Source organism: Parus major, chromosome 17 (assembly GCF_001522545.3).
Source record: "Parus major isolate Abel chromosome 17, Parus_major1.1, whole genome shotgun sequence".
Classification (NCBI taxonomy): Eukaryota; Metazoa; Chordata; class Aves; order Passeriformes; family Paridae; genus Parus; species Parus major.
Window position 1 is genome coordinate 7,366,033 of NC_031785.1, and position 22,949 is coordinate 7,388,981.

Genomic DNA, 22,949 nt, shown 5'->3' on the forward strand with positions numbered 1-22,949 from the left:
GGAAAGGGTTTTTTTTCTACTGGTAAATCCATCCTCTGAGTAATTATGAAGTGTGGCGAGTTTTGCATTAAAATAAATTTGTTTCCCAGGTTGGAAAAATAGAGTTACTAATTTTGCCTATTCACTGCTACTAAAGAAATCCACTCTTAATAAAGAGGACTCTGTAGCATGTTCTGATGTCTTGCAGGTCCTGGTAGACACAAGAGCTTTTCCTAAACCACAGGCTGGCTCATACCTCCCTAACAGCCTTGTCCAGGGTCCCTCTCCTGGAGGGATGGACACAGATATTTAGGATTACCTGATACAGCAGTGATTTGGGAACAAGTGTTCTGTTGGAAGGTGTTTGATACAAGGATGCTGCATTCCCAGTCCAGGAGAATCCCTCTTCTGCCTGTCAGGAGAAGGTCACAGTCACCCCACTTTGTGCTGTGCTGCAGGAAGGGGAGGGAGGAGCCCTGTGGAACAGCACCCCAAGTAAAACATGACTGAATGGTTTGAATGCTTTGTAAGAAACTGCTCCCAGAGTGAGGCATCTGCTGCTGACTCTCCCTGCTGTGCTCCTAAATGCCAACAGCTCACAGTTCAGATTTGAACTGGGTAGAGCCTGGGATTTCCCCCTGCCTGGGAAAGGTTTTGCTGCAGTCATTGCAGAGGGGAGCAGGGGAACCAGAGCCTGCCCTTGCTCAGGGACACAGAACCAGCTCATGGCACGGCTGCTGTGTGGCACAAACCATGGGTTCATGTTCACTGAGCTGCCTGCAGACATCCAGCACTGACAGAGCCACCAGAACACACTCTGGCTGGAAGAAGCAGCACAACTACACCTCTCCTCTGAAGGGAAATGTGCAGAAAAAGAATCCTGTGACGGGCATGATGATGTTACTTTTATTGGCAAAAGAAAGACTGATAATCTCATTATTCCCATTATGGTAAAGGTTCCACTGAAAACCAGGTCTGTGGGCTGTTCACACTGCAGAAGACATTCCCACATTGCAAGGACTCACAGACATACAACTCCAAACCAATCAGTAAGGTGACCATGGGCACTTGAGAGAGCAGTGGCAGAGTCAGCTCCATCCCACTCCAGCTGTGCCCTGACTGCTTTGGCTTTTTTGGTTTTCTCAGCACCAGGGGGAAAGGCTTCAGACTGGCAGAGAGGAGGTTTAGATTCAACATTAGGAAGAAATTGTTCTCTTTGAGAGGGGTGAGGCCCTGGCACAGGTTCCCAGAGGAGCTGTGGCTGCCCCTGGATCCCTGGCAGTGCCCAAGGCCAGGCTGGACAGGGCTGGGAGCAGCCTGGGACAGTGGGAGATGTCCCTGCCATGCCAGGGGGGTGGAACAAGATGAGCTTTAAGGTCCCTTCCAACCCCAACCACTCTGATTCCATGGAGTGCAGCCTTTGCTAATGGAGCTGCTGCAAAGCTCTGCAGATCCTGGAGCCCTCAGGGAGCCCCAGCCCCTCCTGTGACTGCAGAGCAGGAGCCAGGCAGAGCTGGTGGCACTCCTGCAGTGCCCGGGTGGCATTTCTGCACATATTTACAGCTGCACTCCTAGGGAGCCTAATGGTCCCATCTGGAAACATCAGAGCTCAGAGAGGGATGGAAACAGTTGTGGCAATTCCAAGCAGCAGGAGGTGGATGGATGGGGCTCCATAAAAGTCACTGCAAGGATGTGACACAGGCAGTCCTCACCTCCCCTTGCCCCAGGAACAGGGAAAGGAACAATGTGGCTCCTAGACTGAAAATGGCCTGGAGATCTTCTTTTTGCCAGCCTTGTTCAGCTTTAGGAATTGCCAGTGGTGCAGGGCACTAGGAGCATCCCTGGGTTGTTTGCTGGTGCCAGGGAGCAGTGAAGAGTGGGCTCCCTGAGCACTTGGGACTCTCATATGGGCTTTGGGAGGGGCACAGGAAAGGGATGGCAACACCACAGCTATTTCTCATCTCCTCTCTAGGGTCACAGTGCCCCCAGCCTGAGCTCCTCAGGCTCAGGGTAACTCTTGCTGCATTGATTGAGTTTTCCACATCCCTGACAAGCAGAAAGTTCCCTGTCAGCAGCTCCTCCACCATCTCCTGGAGCACTTGCATAAACATGCAGCTTTCCATCCTCGTTCTGCACAAGTGGGCACCTCTCAGCACACTGAAGGGACAGTCTCTGGTTAACCCCACCTGTCACTTCCACAGCCTGATCCTCCCCACCACACCTGGAGCACATCTGGAAGCTGCTTGTGCACAGCACAGCACCAGCCCAGCTTCTTTCCAAGCCAGTTACATCTCACTTGTGATGTGCCAGCCCAGCTCTGAGGGGTCAGGATGGTCATCACACCCCATCTGCAAGGTTTTGCTGCTTGGGAAAAGGGAAAACAAAGTCATTCCAGGATGAGAGATGCCTCCAGGCACAGGTTTTATCATCACAGTTGTGGCTGTGGTGGCCCTGTCAGTGCTCTCTGGCACCAAGGGACACAGAAACTTTGGGACTGTCCCCCAGGGCTGGTCCTGATCACTTGCAGCTCCCAGTTCAGGCTTTCCAATGTTTTAGGAGTGCCACAGGACAGGTTTGAGCTGAAAATTTTTATCACTCTCTCATGGCTTTGGTTGGTTTTGCCATCACTCAACCCAGAGGTCACTTGTGATTAATAATAAAAGGAAAGGAGATGAAGGATGCCTTTGATTTTCAGCCAAGTGTGTGCCAGGGAGCCCCCGGTGTCCCTGCTTGGGAGGAGGAAGCTGTGCTTCCCACTGAGGAACGGCAAGTGCAGGTTTGGGTAAGACAGCCAAAAAAAGCACTGCCTAAATAGATTCCAAGTGGTCACAGATCCTTTCTGTTCCCCCAGGAATTCTGCTCTTTTTGGGGTTGTTGTCCTGTGCTTTCAGACAGAGCAGGGCTAGAGCTGCTGCCAGGCTGGGGATCAGGGCTCTGCCTTCCATCCCTTCCACGACGCTTCAGTTTCCTCATCCTCTTGCCATCCTTCCAGCCAAGGAATTTGTGAAGATGAGCGTGGTGTCAGTTCAGAAGGCTTCACAGACCCTTGGCATGAAGAATTGAGGAGAAATATAATCTAAATAAAAGACTTTTAAAACACATGAAGCACAGAAAGAGGATTTTTGCATTCCAAGCAAAACAGGCTGTGCTATTCTCATTCCACACCTTCCACTATCCCAGGTTTCTCCAAGCCCTGTCCAACCATCCACCTTGGACACTTCCAGGGATGGGGCAGGGATGGTTTTCTCCCTCCCAACACCAGTTTTATTCCCAAGGCTGGGTCAGAAGCAAAAAGGGGCAAGCCCACAGGGAAAACCACAGCCCCACACTGCTGTCAGTGAGCCCAGAGAGCCCTTGGAGGTTTTGTTGTTTCTCGATGCAAAATAAAATGAAGAAGAAAAAAAAATGTCAGCAAATTGGAGGGGCTCCAGCAAAAGGAGATAAAGATGATTAAGGGTTTAGAAGGATTGACCTATGAAGAAAGATTAAAGGAACTAATTATGTACAGCTCAGATAAAGGATGAGTAAAGAGGTGATTTAATAACGCCCTGCAAATACTCAGGAAGGTGTCAACAGTAAGGCAGGGGGAGGAATTATTTAGAGTCCTTCAGCAAGGAACAGCACGAGTGATGCAATGAAAGGGAAGGTGACATGGGACATCAGGCACAACACAGGCAAAACCAGAGATTTCTTTTGGGAGCAGCAAGTGAGTTAGGAGCACAAATCCTCTGGAAACACTCTGCCTTTCAATCCCTAAATGATCAAAGAACGCATTTTCAAAGGTGTTTAGGTGCTTAAAGGTGCAGGCAAGTGCTCTAATAGGATTTTCAAGTGCATCTAAGCAGGTTTCAACGGGAATTAGGCACTTTAATAACTTCAACAGTTCCACCAGTTGCTTACTGATATCCTTGCACAAAACACCTGGAAGGTCTGGCTGTAGGACTCAGCAGAAATCCTGCAGCAGGAGAAGATCAGAGCTGAATCCCAAGCTGCTGGAGCAGAATGAGTGTGGATGGCTGGTGTGCAGGAGGACGTCCTGTAGGAAACCATCCTGCCTTGTCAGGGCGTTGTGCATTGATCTGCACAGTCAATTTGAAAGTCAATGAGATTTAGACTCTCAGGCCCATTAAAATAAAAAATTTAAAATGCCTTTGGCACCTCAGCACCTCGGTCAGTTGGGCAGGTCCTTGTGCAGGTTATCAGGGAACAGAGTGACAGGGCTGTCCCAAAACAGCGTGGTCACCTTGTGCTCCCCTGGAATGTGTCACCAGAACCCCAGGGAAACATGTCCCATTTCTTCTGTGCTGAATTAATTGTGTTTTCTTGGGGACAGGGGGATATTTTCACCCTGTAAAAATAATCACCTGGATGGAGGAGGGCTGGAGGGGGCACTAAAGGAGAGGCAGGATGATGATGGAAATTGAGAGTCAAGAGAGTCCCAGGATGAAAATCCTGCAGGAGATTGCAGCTAAAAGCACTGTGAGAATATAGGAAGAGAATTTCAAGTGTGGACTTAGAAGAGAATTATTGACCTCAAAGCTTTCTTCCCAGTGCCTCACACAGACAGTACCAAGACTTCAAGACCAATCTGCTCTCCAAAGACTTCAGCCAGAAATTCCTGCTTGGAGCAGCCCTCTGGTGTCAGTGCATGGAGATTCCTCAAGGATAGGACTTGCCTGGCTGCTCTCCTGGACACCAAAGTCCCAGAGAAGGTCACTGCATTCCCACCAAAACCCCTCCAGATCCTTGGGACAATTCTATCAGTGCACTGTGAATGGTTACAGTGAACTCACATCTGTGCCCAAAGCCCAGAAGCAAAGAAATAACAAGTAAAAAAAAAATAAAGTAAAAAAATACACATAGAGATACCTCAAAAAAGGGAAAAAAAAACCAAACCAAACCAAAACAACAACAAATAAAAAATAAAAAATTATAAAAATAAAAAATAAGACAAAAACTAGCCCAAATTGCCAAATCTTGAGCTCAGCCTGTGACTGCCTCTCGCAGCTGCAAGTTTAGATTCCAGGGGAGAATTCTGAACACAGCCATAACACAAGGAAAGGTGAGAGGAGAGAGGCTGTGACTCCTTCTTGTTATTGCCCTGAAGGGTTTTTCAGGGCAAATATTCGAGTGACGCTTTTCATTAAACCACAAACTTGTCAGTTTAGCCTGGTGTATATATAAATATACATACATATATGTATTTTCAAATAATTGCTTAAGAACAGGGAGATGTTTGAAAGACTGGTTTAACCCTTTTGCAGCACTTGAGTCCACTTGAAATTATATGAGAGAGGAAAGATAAATATGAAGATAAATGCATAAATGGCCAGAGTTGCTATGGAAATGGGAGAGGATGGAAATTGAAAGTCAATAGAGGACTAACTTACTGTTCAATTTTAAAAATAGTCTTTCTATACAGAAAGGGAACATTTTTCAAATCTCTGTTGGCCTGTATTATACAAAATGGGAAGCGGTTTTGTGGCTGGGTACATCAGTTTAATGCTGCATGCTCCACCTGCAGCCTGGATGGTCCATGGTCCATCCTAAGTGGGACTTTTCCTCAGGTTTATGCCAATCTCCATCCCAGCTCCAGAGCCCTGGTGTTAAATGTCAGCATGAAAAGCACAGATATGTGGGTCACAGTCTGTGGGGTGTAATGGCAAATAATTTGTAGGGATTTCAGGCCAGTTCTGTTTATTTTTAAACATAATTCCCCATGCAAAGAAGGTTTACCAGGCTGGGCTTGTTGCCCCATGGGTGCTGCACTGTAGCTTTCCAAGCCTGCTGGCCTGCAGTCAGATCTGATGGAACAAGAGGCATCTCTGAGGAATTAAGTCCTAACAAGGAGGATATTCTCAAATGAGCACTTTCTGCCATTGCCTTTCCATTTTCCATCCTCCTCCCAGGGTGAGACATGAGCTCAGCCAGAGAATCCACACAGGAGACGACAGTGGAAAACCAGGCTTCCTCCGTTCCACTGCTTCCAAAGCCCCTTGTTTTATTAAGATAAATGTAATACACTTCCCTGGTTCCATTCAGACAGGGAGAGCAAATTATGTTTGAACAGCGCCAAGCCCCATCCATGAGCAGCATATCAAGAGGAAAGTGGGGCTTTGCTTCCACCAGCCCACACTTTGCTCTCCCTCTCCATCCCCAGACACTTCTGAGGCTTCTTGGTGCATTTACCTCCAAAATGCAGGTGAATAAACCCTTTTTGGCACTGACAGCCTGGAATTCACAGTTCATCATATCCCACACCCCAAGGATTTGGCTCTTTCAGCCTCTTGGTGTTCTCTGCCTGTTTGCTGGCCCCATTTCTCACTCTGTGGTGCCCAGAAGCTGCAGGCAGCCCCTTCCCACAGTCCTGGCTGGGGGCACAGCATCCCTGGGACACACTGCTGCCCACAGTTCCCATGCCATGCACCCCTGTGCCCCTCTGTTCAAAGCACACGAGTCTCTCAGCAAATTTCTGACAGCTGGAGGTGTCTCACTCACTCAGGTACAGCAAACCTGAAAAAAACCCAAACCAACAGACCCAGAAGATGCTGAAATTCAGCTTCCCAAGGCAAAGAGCTGGCACAAACTTCAGACTTGGCAAGAAGATTTTGCCTTTTCCTTCCTCTGAGTCACGTTCCCCAAGTCTAGCTCCATGCTCTCCTGCAAGTGGGTTTGAAAGAATTCCACGGTGCCAGCAGGACTCTCCCCATCCCCATTTCCCAGCCTGTCAGAAAAAGGCCTTTAAAAATAGTTCCGTGCTGCTGGGTGGGATTTTCCTCTGCAGGTGCTGTGCAACACAGAACGAGATGAGATTCTAATCATAGCTCCTTCGCAGAGGGAAGGTTCAGAGTTGAGCCGTGCAGCAGCAGCCTCATTTTCACAGCAATATCACTTTATTCTCTGGGTGTCAGGGGGACACATATTGCTGTCATTTCCCTGCGCCATGTTTGTACAGCGGATGCAAAGAGCAGCCACAAAACACGGAGCTATCGCTGCTCCATCGCATCCAGGCAGGGACAGCAGCCTGATGGTGCCTGATGCTTCTGCTCTGAGCCCACGGAGAGTTCATCCCACAGGGGAGAGGGTCCCAGGACTTCCCATTGTCGGGAAAATTAATCCACAAACACCTGAGGTTTGTGTTCAGAAAGGAGACAGAGGAGTCCTTTTACTTTATTTGAGTAAAGGGAGAGGCCATGGGGCATTCCCCTGGGGTCTCTCAATTTATGGAGTCCACAGCCTCCTTTTTATCCCAATTTCCTGCCCATGTCCCTCTCTCTTTCCCCACTGGCTGATGTATTTAAGAGACACAGACTCCCCAGAATGACTGATACCTAAAATCCCCCTCTAATCTATAACCCTCCCTCTTAATTTTTAATTCTTATGGAATTTATGGTGTTTCCCCAGTGTCCCTTTCATCTTTCATTCAATCAGTGGAATCCATCCCATGGTTTCTTTTATGTCTCAGTGATAGTTTCATCTTATCAGCAGACCCACAGCTGGTTTGTAAAGACAAACCCATCATTCCTCTCACCATCCAGGCAGAGAAACTGGAGCTCAAGGCTGCATTTCCCCATTGCATGTTGCTCTGCACTCACCACTGAGGACTGGCTCTTCCCCAGCCTGCCCCATTAAAAATCCCCCAAGTCATAAAACAAGAGGTTTTCCCAAAAACGAGTCAAGCTCTCCACATTTCTCTCACAGCAAACTGTTCAAGGTGTGGGACCTGCTTGGCTCTGTTTCTCTCATACCAGAGCCTCCTGCTGAAGCTGAGCACTTTCTGTCAGGTCCCTTCACCCCGAGCTGTCAGTCCCCAGGAGCAGGAGGTCCCTGCCACGTCCTCTGCTCCTGGATGTCTCCAGAGGAGCAGGCTGGAGTCCTCTGCACACCAGGGGATTTCTGACAAGATCTCCCAGCACAGTCCAGCAAACACCAACCTCCATCTGCTGAGGTTCAGGTGACTGCAATGCACCACTCCACAGACAGCAGCACCTTCTGCTTTTATTTTCCTCCTTGTCTGGCACCATCTCTCCTGAGCTGTGCCCAGTGTCCTCTGCCAGCTCTCACCAGCGGGGCTGCACTTGCTCTGTGGTGGTGCTGCCTCACCCAGTGCTCCTCTGCTCTTTGAATCCATCTTACAACCTCCTGGAGGCATCACCAGCTTATTTGTAGCTGAAGAGTGTTTTCTGAATCCAAGACAAAACAATGTCCCAAGGAGCCTCCCTGACATGACCAGATTCTGGGATAGCTCGAGAAGGGAAGCACTTTCGCCCAGCATTTATCTTCTCTGGATGTTTTGCTTGCTGTTCCTTTCTCTCCAAGTAGAGTTAAGCCCCAGGTTTAATAAGGCCATTTGCTGCAAGAATAAAATCTGTGTTGCTTTGAAGGCATGGAAACAGCCTGGGTGCACTCAACCCAACAGCCTGGCATAATTTAGGAGCTTTTGTGGATGCCTGGACCCATGCCAGGAACTCAGCCTGCACCAGCCTTGGTGTCCCCTGTCAAGCCCACCTAGGCTCATGCCCACTCCCTGCAGGATCTACAGAAGAGTCTGATGGAGCCATGGTGAGAAGTGACACCCATCAGCTGGGCTGGAGCAGCCACCTCACTCCGAGGATGGGGGATTTGCAGAGATTTTTGCTACATAAATCAAATATATAATAAATAAAAATCTTGGGGGCCGAATACATAAGGACACCTTTGTGTCACCACAACCAAGAAACCATCAGTGACAGTCACCCCAGTGTGACCACACTCCCATGACTTCTCTTTGCTGCACCCTTCCACATCCACAGATATTTTATCAGCTGCCTGACAGGGCTGGCACACCCTGTCCCAGAGCTGTGCTGCCCTTACCAGCAGCAAAGCCATTAAACCCCCTTTGCACCCCCCTATGCATTCGCTTCATGCCTTTAATCCTGACAGCCCAAGTAAATTCCTCCTGAAAAGAAAACCCTTGTTCCCCCTCCCCGAGCTGCTGCTTCTTGCTAAATGTCATTAAAAGCAGAACCCACGGTAACATCAGTCCTTGCTGAAGGTTGAAACCACCTTGGCTGTAATCTTGGTTTGGCACTGGATAGAAAAAAAAAAACCCACAACAAAAAAACCCAGATACTTCTTCCACTTCTCTGTCAGCTCCACTTTGCATCAAAATCTCCTTTGTATGTCACACAGCTATTAAAGTTGTGGATTGTGGCTGGGCTCTGTGTGTGTGGACGTGTGTGTGTCTGTGCCTGTGTCTCAGAAACTGGGTCACCCGGAGAGCGCTCCATGAAAACGCTGCCCTGACAAATCCAGGCTGGCAAGGCTCAAAGATACCCCTTATAATGTTTTTCTGCCTCCCATCATGCTTTGAAATGAGCAAATAATACTACTTTCTGCTGTATTTTTGTATCTTTTATTCAGGAGCTTCCTGAGGTAAATAACCTCAGGCAGGCAAATCCAAGGGGATGCTCCTATCTCTCTTGCTGTCTGCTCACACTGAAATCATGATATACTTTGCTTTCATGAAGCTCTTTATAAAACATTCATTTTTTTTTCCAGGAGAAATGGCTATCAAGGAGGGCAAGAAACTTCACACATTTGGCTCAGGCTTCAGACCCAGTATTTTGTCAGCCCTCTCTCGCTGTCAGTGCCCCAGAGGTGACAGGAGGGCACCTGCAGAGCCCACAGCACCTCCCCATCACACAGGGGACGCCTGTGGCCATCACCCCGGCCACAGCAGAGGGTGGCTGCTCAGCCAGGGCCCTTCCAGCAGGCACACATCCTGGAATTCCCAGCAGGGCTCTCAATAACAGCCCAGGCAGTTCTGGCTGAGGAGTGGAGCCCACCTCTGGGGCACTGAGAGGTGGGGAAGCAGCAGAACAGAGAGTGGGGCTGGCCCAGCTCAGCACCAGACAAAATCCAGGCTGCTGGAGGGGGCAAGAAGTGGGGAACTGAAAGTTGCTGACTCCATGCGGGACAGAGAGATGTGGGCAACGCTCAGGAGGAGCTGAGAGGGGGAAGCCTGTGAGTTTTTTTATTAGCAGCTTGTTTTAATATCTACAGCATGAGAGAAGAGATGGCAGGAAGAAATGCCTGGGCAGGAAAGGCTTTTCCTGTTAAGCAGAATTGTAAAGAGGGTCTTGGGGGCCGAATACTGCTCTCTTTTTTTTGTGCTACTCTCTGCACCTGGACTCTCTGCATTTATTTTCCTTAAAGAAAGCAAAGCTTAAGTGACCACAAATAGAAGCAGTGACAGGAAAGGGGATGGAAGGATCTGGCTTCAGACAGACATCTGCTGGTCTGGGGGAGAGCTGTAGAGGAGGGTTTCAAAACCCCAGGATGAGGGAAGCAGAGTTGAGGAACAGAAAGTGCATTTTCACAGGCTCTGATCTAGACTCTGTCTGAATCTTAGCGCTCCACTCCGGTAAATCACGGCGTGCAGGTTGTGAACCCCATTTTATCAACAGGGAAAGTGAAGCAGGGCAGAGGTAACAGGCAGCATTCATCATCTGAGGGGGCTTGGCAGCACCCAGAGCCAGGCAGAGGTGGCAGAGAGCCTTTCCCAGCACAGATTGGAAAAGAAAACAGAGGGATTGCAGTGTGGGAGCAGGAGAGGGGGCACAGGATCCCAGCAGATCCATCGGGAGCCGTGGGAAGAGTTCCAGGTGCTGCCTTGTGAACCTCGCAGGGGGGAGCTGAACCCCCCAGAACATCCCACATCGGGCAGGTTTGGGGTTGTTTGGGGTCGCTGGTCCAGGAGCCAGCGGTGGTGTGTTGATGTGGGTGTGTTCAGCCGGACCTGAAGGCTGTAGGGAGGGGGGACACGGGACATTCCCTCCCCCAAAACCCGCTCCGTGTCCTCTGCTTAATGAATTCAGCCGTGAGTTTAGGGGATCTCGGGAGAATGAATTGTCAGAGCTTCGGAAGCCAGAGATGGCAGGGGAATTACTGCTAATCCTTTCTTGTGGGACACAACACTCCAAAGGATTTAAAGGCTATTCAAAAATGTAGAAGAAGAAGAAGAAGAAGTGACAAGGGCACCCCTCCCTCTCTCTTACGTTTTTAGGTTGGTCACTTGCTGCTGGCTGGGAAAGACAGAAAAGAGAAACTTCAGGAGAGGGAAGGGATGAGAGGGAGAGAAGAAAAGATGAAGAATGAAGATTAGATCTGGAGAAAAGCCGATCTTACCCTCTCAGGGAGTGTAGGCTGCAATTAAATCTCTTTTGCCTAACAATACCCAATTGTTATTTGCGCAGTAGTACTCAAGATGTGGCGATAAGGGAGGAAGGAGCTGCAGGCAGGGGAGGCTGCCTTGTTTTCCTTAAAAATCCTCTGGCTGGAGGGCCCTGGTCCCCAGTCCTACACTGACTAAAAGTCACTAAAGTCCTAAAGTGATGCTTTACCTGAGGATCTCCCCATCGCCAATAATAAATGCATTTTGAAGAGCTTTGGTGGAAAGATTTTGTGAGGGTGGGGTTTGAATATCCTCTCCCTGCTGTTTGATAGACACGGTCAAGGCTTTGCTCAGGCAAAGGGTGTGTGACCACAGGTCACTCCCTCTATATTTGGGTAGGCTGGCAGGCACAAAGGCAGGGCTGGCCTGGGTTTCTTGTGTCTTCCAGAGATGCTGAAGTTCTTTCATCCCAGCCACCTGTCCTTGCTGGACCCCAAGTGCTGCCAGCCTCCATCCTGTCCCCTTCAAAACGTGCCTGGTACCCATGCAATGCTCATTTCCATCACTCTGATTATCATTACACAAAAAAGTTGCACTTTCAGACTCACCAGGAGCCTTCTGCCGTGTAGGTGCTTGGGTTAGTGCTGGAAACCCTGGCACCAAGCCACCTCCAGCATCTGGGATCCACTCAGCTAAACCATGGCCTCTTTCCCACCCTGAGATCCTGCACTAATACCTTCCCTACTCATTTTCTTCCTTTTTCTTGCTTTTCAGCTGTTTTAACAGAGCTGTCCTCAATTATGCAATGTTTCTCTGTGTGTTCAGAGCAGCACAGCGAGGTCCAGGCCGATGCATTATCGACTGTGCCCTCTGGGTGACCTTGAGGCTGAGGAAGGTGAGTGCTCCTGGCAGATGGGCTCCTCTCTGCAAATCGTGCTTTGCTGTCATTTGTCCCAATTCCCAGCCTGAGCTGGTGATGGCAAAGAAGAACTTATTAAGGAATTGCTTCTTTCCTCCCCTGTTCAGCTGCTCTCAGGCAGTTCCTATCGATCCACTGCACCTACTCAAGATGTTTTGCAAAAGGCACTTAGTGAAATTCATTCCAGGGGTTCATCAGTGGATTTTGCTGCCTGAACTGCACATGGGGCACAGGCAGGTGAAGGTTTGACTGTGAGAGGGTCATGGTAAGAGCTGTCATAGAAAAGGAATTCCTGTTTTGCCAAACATACTTTTCAGCATGCTAAAAATAAAATAAAAAATAAAAAAATCCCACAAAACAAAATCCAGGGTTTTTTGTTTTGGGTGTATGAGAAACATTTTTACATTTTGGTGTTGTTTTGGGAGGATAGTCAGATTGTGTAAAAAGAAACAAACTTTAAAATGAAAATATACTCTGAAAAATAACAACATAAGCCTAAGCAGACATTTTTTAAAATGACATTGTGGAGTGATTTAACTTTTATTATAAATCCCTTTTTCAGCCCCTCCAAAGCATTTTTTTATATCACTCTTTCCATGAAAAATATCTATTCCAAAATTATATGCACCAGTAAACCAGAAACTCTGCTGTGACAATTCCCATTCCATAGATTCACCATGCTACCTCATTAAATTGCATAAACCACATACAAAATAGCATTTCCCAAAGGACAAACGCTCTCCCTGAGAACTTTCAACCTGTTCCTGTCAAGTACCAGTCGGACCAGGGAAACCAGCTGCTTTTCCTCGTTCTGCTGGGTTTTGAAGTGACTCTGGAAATCTGTGCTCCTGCTCAGGGGGGCCAGGGGAGCGTTCTGGCAGCGCTGCTCCTGCAGCCAGCCAGATCCAGGTGGGAAGGACTGCACATGGCTCTGGATTCCAGCTGTTACAGCTGCTGCAGGGTGGGGAACACCAAGGCAATCCCACTAATGAGGGAGCTGAGCTGAGCAAAGCACGGCTTGGTGACAGTGCCAGCACATCAGGATGTCCTGCCCCTCACACAGAACCCTCCACAAGGCAAGGAAGCCCAGAGCTGCATCTGTCCTGGCATTTTGCATGGGTGAAATGAAGATCAGAGTGAAATCAGGGCATGTCCATTGCAGATGGAATAGCTTGGATGCAACAGCCCTTTGGAGCTTTGTCTCCATTTCTTTTTTTTTTGACCTGGGCAAAAGAGATGCTTTAATAACTGGAATATTTTCAGATATTTACATGAGAGATGAATGCAGACCTGCAGGGGTGTTTGCTTGGCTGCTCACTTTTTCATTCACTGAGTAAATCCTATCAAAGCCACTTGCTGCAGAGTGGGCAGTTTCAAGCAGCACATCCAGCAGCTTTGGAAACGTGAGAACCTTGAGTTTTCCTTTGGACATTTGCTCCCTGCAATGAAGGCAAATGAGAACATGTGATTCTGTGGGAACCACAATATTCCCCTGTGTTTAGCATTGGGGAAAGCTGCTTTGAGTCTTCCAAAGAAAGATCTACTGTATCTCTGCTGGGTAAATGGTGAAAATATAACTGTTCACACAGTCTTGTCCATCCTGGACTCATAAACCTCAGCACTGCCTGGGCAAGCCACAGAATTACAGAGTGAGTCAGGCTGGAAGAGATCACAGAGGATCAGCTGAAGTTATGAATGTTTTTGTGGCTTTTCCTTGGACAATAAGGCAGCCAGGGGCAACTCACACATTCTTGTCTGCTGTGGAGACTCTGAATAGGAAGAGAAAAACAAGTGACCAGTGTCTTTTAAAATTGTGCTGGTGGGAGCCTCGTCTCAGCATCACTCCTGCTCTCCTAAAGTTGCTTTGATATTCAAAAAAACACTGACTTTTTAAACAATATTGTCCTAAATCCCTTTTATAAATGCCCAGAACCACTCACAGGCTTTCTGAAACTCATTGTTATAATTACAATCAAGAATCACAGGACTCTGTGCTTTGTGCCAGAAATACACATCCACTGAATTGTTTGCAGAGGAGCCACAGAGAGAAAGAGTGAAGGACAAATGTGGCTTCACTGCTGCTCAATTCAGGAGCAGGAACTCCCACTCTATTTAATTTTTCCTCTTTTGTTTCTCAATTTAACTTGGAGCTGCTGAAATTCAAGCTAATGTTTGCTTTGTCCTCTGTGCTTTCCTTTGGCCTCAGTCCAGGGGACCTCGAGCTGTGGCTGGTTCACTGTCCCCACCATCTCCAGCAGCCTCTGTGTCTGGAGGAGGAGGAAGGTGGGGTTGAAAGGCTGAGGAGGAAGGTCTGCAGGACCCATCAATCCCAGCAGAGGTGAGGAGAACTTCATTTTGGGAATTGCTGGCATAGTATTCATCAGATGCAGAACAAACTGTCTTGAGCAGAGGAACGCAGCACCAAGCTTAGTTCTTTAAATCTTCATCTCCTGGGTCACACAAAAAGCTTAGGGAGGGCTGTGGGGGGGTTTGATAGTGTTGTCTGACACAGCACACAGAGAGGGAGCTGTGATTCAGCTTTTGCCAGCACAAGGCCTGGCTCTCCCTCTCTACCCAGTAATGTCTGATGTTGATCCCCAATCCTGCTTCCATGGAAATGCCCCTGTCTGGTGCTTAGAAAAGTGAGCAGATAAATATCAGATCTGATTCACCACTCAGTTGCTTCTGCAGAACACCACTGATTATAGAAGGATTAGCAAGATTAAAACCAGAGTAATTCAGTGATGAATCCCAACCAGAGCCTTTGGTGGAAAGAGAGAAATTCTCCTGCACCACCCAACGTCCCACACGTCAATGGAGTGCTCCCTGATATGATTCCATGGCATTTAGACTTCCCTTCCCTTGATTCAGGACAGTGCTGGGGTACACTTAGTTCAGCTAACCCAGACCTTTCCCCTCTGTCTCTACTCCCTGCGAAGTGTTTCTCAGTGGAACAAAAGCAAAACTCACCCCTGGGGAAGGCTGAGCAGACAGGCAGATCTGAACTCCATTTCAAACCCTGGATGCTCTTGCAGCACCTTCCAACAGTGAATTAAGGCTGATCCAGAGAGTGAAAAAGCTTAATCTAGAACTTGCTGGGTGTGAACATCAAAATACTTCATTCAGGCTCAATTTTGCTTGCTTAGATTAGTCCCAGAGCATATCCACAAACACTGGATGAGGAGCAGCAGTGGGAGCAAAAAAATATTTCAGTTTAAAGGTGTTACACATGTCTTGTTCCCCCAAGAAAACTCCAAAATGTCCTCTCAAATGCTAAAAAACATGGATATAAGTAAGATTTTCAGGTGAAGGTTTCAATATTTGGTCTTAGTCTAAATAAAACTGAAAGAAACATGTTGGGCAAATTTCCCAGCCACAGAAACCTCTCTCCCTGATGACAAAACCACTCAGGTTCCCTGAGCAGCTGCCAGGTGGGCTGTAGGATGTCCCATTGCTCTCTGGAGGGTTTGTCCCCTGAGTCATGGTGCCCACAGAGGCAGGCACAAGACTTTCGGAATCCAAACCTCGTTTCTGTTTGATAAAGTTTTTAGAGCTGAAAATCCTGTGTCTTCACCTTTGAGAGTCTGGGCTCCACTCAAAGCAACAGACTGTGAAGGTGCTCTGGGTAAATGGTCTCAGGACCCAAATCCAGCTTCAGAAGCAGCCAGATGACAGTAATTGCACTGGCCTGTTCCTACAGCCACCAAACCTGAGGTATTGCTGGTTCACCTGTGGGTGACAGCCATGGGCAAACACAGAGCTCAGGAAATTCTTCTGCCCTCCTCACTCCTTATCTTGCAAGTTTCCTTGAGAAAAGGTGACCAGCAAGGCAGGAATGTCTGTAGTGCTTCCATCCACTCCCTCTGACTCTGAACAGCAACAGAAGAACTTCTGAGCACCATCCAGCAGCCCAGGCCAGCATGGCAGACAGGGGAGGAAGAACCTTTCTTTCTCTTCACATGAGTTTTACCTCCTCATGATTCCATTTTTTGCCTTCCAGCAGCACCCCTGTCAGCTGCCTGCAGAAGATGTGCTTGCTTATTTCCTTGTCTTTCCACTCCAGGTAGGTGTTCCTCCTCAGGTACCGGGACAGCCCCAGCCTCTGCCTCAGCAGGGCCTTATCCACATTTTCCAGCACAATCATGATGATCCCAGTCTTTCCCTCCACCAGCTGCCAGGACTGGGCAATATCAAACTCAAAGCTGCACCACTTGCTCTCCAGGAAGTTGGCGGAGATGACGGCGATGACATTCCTGCTACTGAGAAACCCCTCCTGGATGATATTGGTGACAACAGGTACCCCTGGCAGGAAGTCCCTGTAGTACAGACACAGGCGGAAGGGAGGTGCTCCCCCTTCCAAGGGTTCCACCAGCTCCTTTATCACCCATTCCTGGTCTTTGCTGGAGTGGATGACAAAGGCATCGTAGGTGTCACCTCTTTCCGCGGAGTGTTTGCACCCACTGAGCAGCACCACGGAGTAGTAGAGCTGGAAGTAGTACTTGTAAATCAGGAAAAGGAAAACCACCACACAGAGCAGCACAACCACTGAGGAGGCAACCTTGCCTGCGCTGACGTGGCAGGAGGACAGGTCAAAGCTTGGCAGGCTCACGTTCACCGTGTACGAGGGAGTGTGGCACAGCATCAGCTCCTTGTTCTGCAGCAGCTCCTGCTTCTCCTTGATCCATGTCAGGAAGTCCAGGTACACACAGGAGCAGTCAAACAGGTTTTGAGAGATATCCAACAGGACCAGGCTGTCAGGCAGGATTTCCCAGGCTGAGTGCAGCAGAACAGTCAGCTGGTTCCTGCTGAAATCCAGGACTCTGAGGGCTCGGAGGGGCTGGTAGACTCCAGGATCGAAGGTCAGGAGCTTATTGTTACTGATGTTTAGCTCCTTTAGCTCAGAGAGGGCATCAAAAGTACTTTGATCCACATGTTCTAATTTGCAGCTTGAAATATCCAAGGTGTGGAGGTGACTTAGGTTTTTGAAGTTGCCTGCCAGCTTATTGCCCTCAAAGGAGTTTCCTGCCATCTTGAGCACTTGCAAAGAGTTCAAGCCACAAAATGTGCACTGGGATTTAACTTCGGTTTTGGTATGGGAAATATCAAGGTAAATCAGTTTCTGAAGGGACAGAAAGACAGGGTAGGAGCCAGGACCAAATAAAGTTGTGTGCTGAAGGTCCAAATATAACAAATTCTTCACATTAGTGAAATCTCCAGTCAATCTGATATTAGAATTGAAGCTTAAGTTCAAGTGTTTCAAATTTGGACAATTTTGAAACTGAGGGGAGCAGCAACTGCTGAAGGTGAGTCTGTTCTCACTCAAATCTATAACCTCCAGGTTAGTGAGACCCTCAAAATTCTGACTGAAGTTTTTGAGTCTTTTGTTCTTGGTAATACGGAGCACTCTCAGCTCCTTGAAAAGCGACAGCTTCAGGGCAGGCACATCCTCAAAACTGCATTTTTTGCATTCCAGCTGTTTCACTTTAGACCTCGCAGGAACCTGTGATATCTCCTCAAGTCCGAGGTCCACCAAGCGAACAGTGGAGACGTTGCCTATGCAGTTAAAGAGAGTGTCTGTGTCATCCTCAAACTCCCTGAAGCAGATTAAGACAAACTCTTCCATCTGTACCTGGCACAGTCCAGTCAAGAGCCCCCTCTTGAAGTCCTGCAGGTTCTTACTGTCCCTGAACTCCCCAACTATGAGTCTGCTGACCTGCAAACCAGCCAGGCCTTGCAGAGAAGTTTGCATCATGAAGTTCTCAAAAGCGGACCTGAGGGCCAGCTCAGCGAGGTGAATCCCCACAAAGGCCCCCGGCTCTATGGATTTTATATTGTTCAAGGAAAGCACCAGAGTCAGGTTGAGCCTGTTCCCTTCCCTCAGGGCATCAAGGTCTCCTCTGGAGATTGATGTGATCTTGTTAGAGAAGAAGCTCAGGTGCCTGAGGGAGGTCATGTTGGTGAAATACTCAGGAAGCTTCAATGAAGTAATGCTGTTGTGGCCTAAATTCAGCTCCTGCAGAGTGTGCAAGTGTGCAATGGGCAGCTCAGACAGAGAGGTTCTGTTGGTTTCCACCAGAACCAGTTTTTTCAGAGATGTTAAGCCATAGAAAGCTGCTTTCCCCAGGTGCTGGAGGGAATTGGCAGTTAAAATCAAGGTGGAAAGTCTATGGAGATCCATAAAGGAGTTATCTTCTATTGTGTGGAGGTGACACCTGTTGGGCATGAAAAGAAAATAAAAGTGCATGAAACACTGGTCCTTTCCTTGTTCCCTGAGAGCTGCTGTGACATCCTCAGGCTCAGTCTCATGCTGGGGGCTGGTTTGGCTTCGCTGTGCTGGGCAGAGCCAGCATCCCTGGATGTTCAAAGGGAATGTTCCTCCAGCAGGAGAACTGATCTCACCTCCTCCTCTCCTCCCTCTCTAATCTTAAATTCAAAGCAGGAGACCTGGAGACCTGGTGAAGATCAAAAATTTGTCCAGGCACCAGGAAAGAAAAATCCTAGCTTTCAGTTTAGGCCAAAGTGACTTTGTGATGACCACCACTGATGGAAGAAGCCACAGCTGGCACCCCCAGCCCTCAGACTGCCACCTCAGCCACATCTGGGCACCAAAGCAGTGCAGATGTGGCAGAGCTCACAACTCTGTCAGCACTTGGTATCTGGTGATGGCTCAGAGGGAGCAGACCCCAGGCTGTGCTGGCTCTGAAAGAGAAAAGGAAGAGGGGAAAACAAACCTCTAAGGTTTGTTTGATGTGGAAAGGTCCAAATTTCGAGCCCCAAATCCATTCTGCAGTAAAATGCAGCAGAATTAGTTTAATAATCCAGCCAGTGCCTCACAGCAAATGTGCTCTGCCACTCAGCCACTTTGGAGCTGTGATGGGACTGAGTGACATTTCTCAGTGAAACAATTTACCCAGAGAAACTGTTGTCTGAAGTTAATGGAAATTATACATCAATTCAAATTTGCTAATAGGCCTCCCCCATCTCCTCCCCCAGATATGTGAGGAGAAAGGAAAAGAGAATATGTTGATATTTTAAAACAGCCTTTTGGAAAATGAATGTACCTTCATGTTATTTTTTTTTTTAACTGTGATTAGAAAAACAGCTCACCCAAGATGTTCCACTTCAGAGTTTTTGTAACAGTGAAAGGTCTGACATTTTCCTTGTTCATAGACAAGTGAAACATCTTCCTCCTCCTTCTCACATCCCAACCTACAAGATCAGACTGACAGACCCAGCTCTGAGTGCAGAGTGTGCACTCAGTGACTGACTAAAATCTGCACATCACTTCTCCATGGGGATGTGCAAAATGACAGACACAGGGACAGAGTCACAAGAAAAAAAAATAAAACAAAAACAACCCAACAAACAAAACCCAGCCAAAACCAATAGACCCCAAAATAAACCACCAATGTAACCCAGCTGGTGAAGAAAAATTAACCAGTACCCACATAATAAATCCCATTACCTTGAGAGATCCAGAAGCTGCAGCTCAGGGACTGATGCAAAATAATTTGACTCCAGTGATTTCAGGTTGCTGAAACTGAGGTCCAGGTTCTGGGTGGTGTTTGGGACTCCATCAGGAACTCCAGAGATGTTCAGTCCAGTGCATCTGAAGGTTGTGTTAGGGGTGACCTGTAACAGAGGCAGATCCCTTCATGGTCAACATCTGCTCTTCATGAAGTGCCAGAAAATGTCAGGAAAGCAGGGGCAGAATGACCCCTGCCTTGTGGTTCATCCCTAAAGGAGCTGCCCTGAGTTTTAGGAGATAATGTTACATACCCTAAGCATTTTTCTCACTTCTAATAGCACCTACTCCCCAGGAAGAGTGTGGTCATTGAAGTATTTGAATTAAATTCTGGTCTCAAAAACATCTGTATTTCTTGCTGATTGAAGGTGGGACAAAACTACAGGACAGCATTCCTTGAGGTTACAGATGAACCAGCAGCAACCTTTGAGAGAGCCAGCAGGACAAACACTCATAGATGCACTGAATACCCAGGAACAGCTCTCAGTTCTGAACCAAAGTTATTCTGCAAGCAAATTTTTGTCAGCAAAGCTTTGCAAATGGCTGTTGGTGCTTGGTGAAATCACTCTACTGCACAAACCAGGCAAACATCTGTGTTTTGTAGAAAGTACACGGTTTGGATCCCTTCTAAGGGAAATATAATCTATTACAAAACTGCAGAAGCACAGAAAACCAACAAGAAGAAACGTTCTTGCTGCTGGTTCTGGTTCTCGGATATTTTCGAGACCAGAATTTACTTCAAATACTTCAATCACCTTGACAATAACCTTGGAAAAAAAAGCTGGGCTTTCCTAAGACAACTCAAGGCTTGAGGCACAAATCCCCCAAGCAGAGGGAAGAGCTGCAGCAGAGAAACAGAAGGATTTTGTGCTCTCTTGGAGCTCACATACCTCCAAGCAGGGATCCAGGAGGCAGCCTGCCACTGGGCACGGGACAAATGGCAGCTGCAGCAGCACCAGGAGTGTCCCCACAGGATGGGCTCCTCTGCTGGGCATCTTCAGGGGACCAGGAGTGCAGGAGGAAGGAGCATGGAGAGAGAAACCTGGAGACAGAAAGCTCCTGCTTGTGGTGTTGCACCACTCCTGCCTCTCACAGAACATCTCAGAGTTGCAGAGAACGAGGAGGGAAGTGAAACTTGGTCACTGCCTTGTTTCTTCACATGCACTGGTGAAATGCTCTTCTTGAAATTGTTTTTTTAAAAACTGTTTAAAACAAAAAGAAAAAAAAACAATAAAAAAAGAAGAAGCAATGACAGATATAGTTTGGGCAAGAAATTAAAGAGGAATAGTTTCATCAGTGTCACTTGACTTGATTGCCTCTGATTAATTCAGGTCAAATTGGCAAAAAAAAATAAAACAAATAGAATATATTGCGCAATTCTGAGCCCAGTTTCATGCTCCACTTTCATAATTCAAATTCACTGGTTAGAGAGGGTGACTGTCTTTGCACTCCTCCATTCTCCCAGCTTCACCCTGGCAAGAACTTGAGAAGAGCTCAGCTGTGGCAGAAGTTTTCTTAAGCCAGGTAAGCACAGGTTTATCTCTGGCCAAGCTCTCGTGAACAAACATCCAGGTTTTATCCATCTGGCTGGACCTTTATTGCAATTATTGCAGAAATATGGCCTGGCACAAGGAGATTCACAGAGTAATCAGAGCTGTGGTCACAGAAATTCTGCCCCTTGCCACCCTTCCTGTGGAAGAAGTTGCTGAGGGCAGCAAAAAAGAGAGGCACAAACAGCCTGAGCTGGGCTTAGAGCTGCTCCCTGTCCTGCTCTTGCCTGAATCTCTGTTTGATACCTGGCCACAGAACATCTCAATGCTGAATTCCTAGTGCAGACTATTGTTTCAGGGAAAAAAAACCTTTATAAAAGCCCACAGTTGGCAATATTAATTTAAGTAAGCTCTGAGCCTTCTAATAAAGCTTCCTTCATTTACCCTGATAAATGGTTGGGCATTCATGGATCTGCTCCTGTCTTCCTGGAGATAACTAAGAAATGTTACTGGGGATCCAGCCATAGGGTTACTGGGTTTTATCAACACCACAAAGACAGAGAAGTGGCAAAAATACGAGACAAGGGTGGAATATTGGTCTAGATGAAGATGGAATAAAATGTGACGACTCACAAAAGTCTGTGAAAATTGATATTAAATATAAGATGCGATATCAGCCCAGCCAGCAATCCACTTATAAAGAAAAGTTTAAAATATTTCAGAGGTGGGGGTTAGACTTTTTTGACAGGTTAGTAGAGAGCCTAGGAGAGATGGGGAAATCCTAAAATAACTGATGATCTCTGCAATAAAAAACACATGGCAGCACAATGGGAGCTAAAACCGACACCCTGATGTGCAGCCAGATAGTGCCCATTAAGCCAGCAGACAAAAAGTTTGTTGAAATTGGACAAGTTCTACAAAATCCCTGCTCTGAAAAGCCTCTGGTGATTGCAGGTATTTCCTTTTATAGATGGAATCAAAAGTGAATGGAAACAATTGCTGACTGCTTCTGTGCCTGGATTAAGGAAATTGGCAGAGCATCGTGTGTCTGCAGAGAGAACAAATGAGTGCATCCCTTAGTATTCAATATGCAGAATGAGGCAATCCACATTTAATTTTTATCTAAAGCTGAGATGAGCCTGAAGTGTGCTCTAGAAATTACCATTTCAATGGAGACTTACTGAAGATGCTGAAGAGTTTGGGAGCATCACAAAACCCCTCCCACAGCCACGCTCAGAGGTCAAGTGGGAAGTGCAGCTTGAAGGGCACTCAAAGAAGGCTCTGCTGCTGTCAAAAGGGACAGTTTCACAACACACATCTGAATTTGTTTGAGCACAAATCCTACAGACACTGCAGGGGATGGGGTGCTAGCAGAAAACATGTAAGTTTGCAGATCAAATCCAGTTTAGAAAGTCGGTGCTGGTTAACTTCATATTGCTCAGCTGGCACACAGCAATGTGGAGAGAGCCATGATGGCTGTGTGTTCACAAAAACCAAAAGAGTTATTTGGAATCCCTTAAAATGACAGGAATAACTTCTAAAATCAAACATGATTCACTACTCTGGCAATTTGCTGGTGGGATCATTAAAGATCTCTTAGCAAGGAGGTGTTACAGATAATCTGTGTTTCCAAAAACACGTGCCTGAGTCATCTTTGTGCTCCTGAACTTTATTATAATATAAGTAACACAATGCAGACAGTGCATATGCAGCCTCTGTGATCTCAGGCAAGGTAATCCAGAGAATAAGACAGCCACAATGCAGCTGAACTGGCAAAACATCTTGTACTTGCTTATTTTAAAAGAAAATTATTCGTGTACTCCAGCCAAAAAGCAAAATTAGCAAAACTCCTGGACAAGACAAGTGGTGAGAGCCATAAAA

General features: G+C 47.4%; 1 protein-coding gene across 2 annotated transcripts; it reads right to left on the reverse strand.

Annotated features, from left to right (window-relative positions):
• Positions 1 to 12,543: 12,543 nt before the first annotated feature.
• TLR4 (toll like receptor 4) lies at positions 12,544 to 20,657 on the reverse strand. 2 transcript variants are annotated; one of them, XR_004499678.1, is made up of 4 exons: positions 20,469 to 20,657; positions 19,519 to 19,685; positions 15,024 to 18,265; positions 12,544 to 13,492 (listed from the first exon to the last, which is right to left on the reverse strand). XR_004499678.1 is itself a non-coding variant. In XM_015644481.2 (3 exons), exons 1-3 carry the CDS (start codon positions 20,571 to 20,573, stop codon positions 16,009 to 16,011), a joined length of 2,529 nt encoding a protein of 842 aa, XP_015499967.1. In that variant the 5' UTR covers positions 20,574 to 20,657; the 3' UTR covers positions 12,544 to 16,008. The 2 variants fall into 2 exon arrangements, 1 of the variants encoding a protein (XP_015499967.1); XM_015644481.2 differs by having other exon boundaries at positions 12,544 to 18,265.
• Positions 20,658 to 22,949: the final 2,292 nt, after the last annotated feature.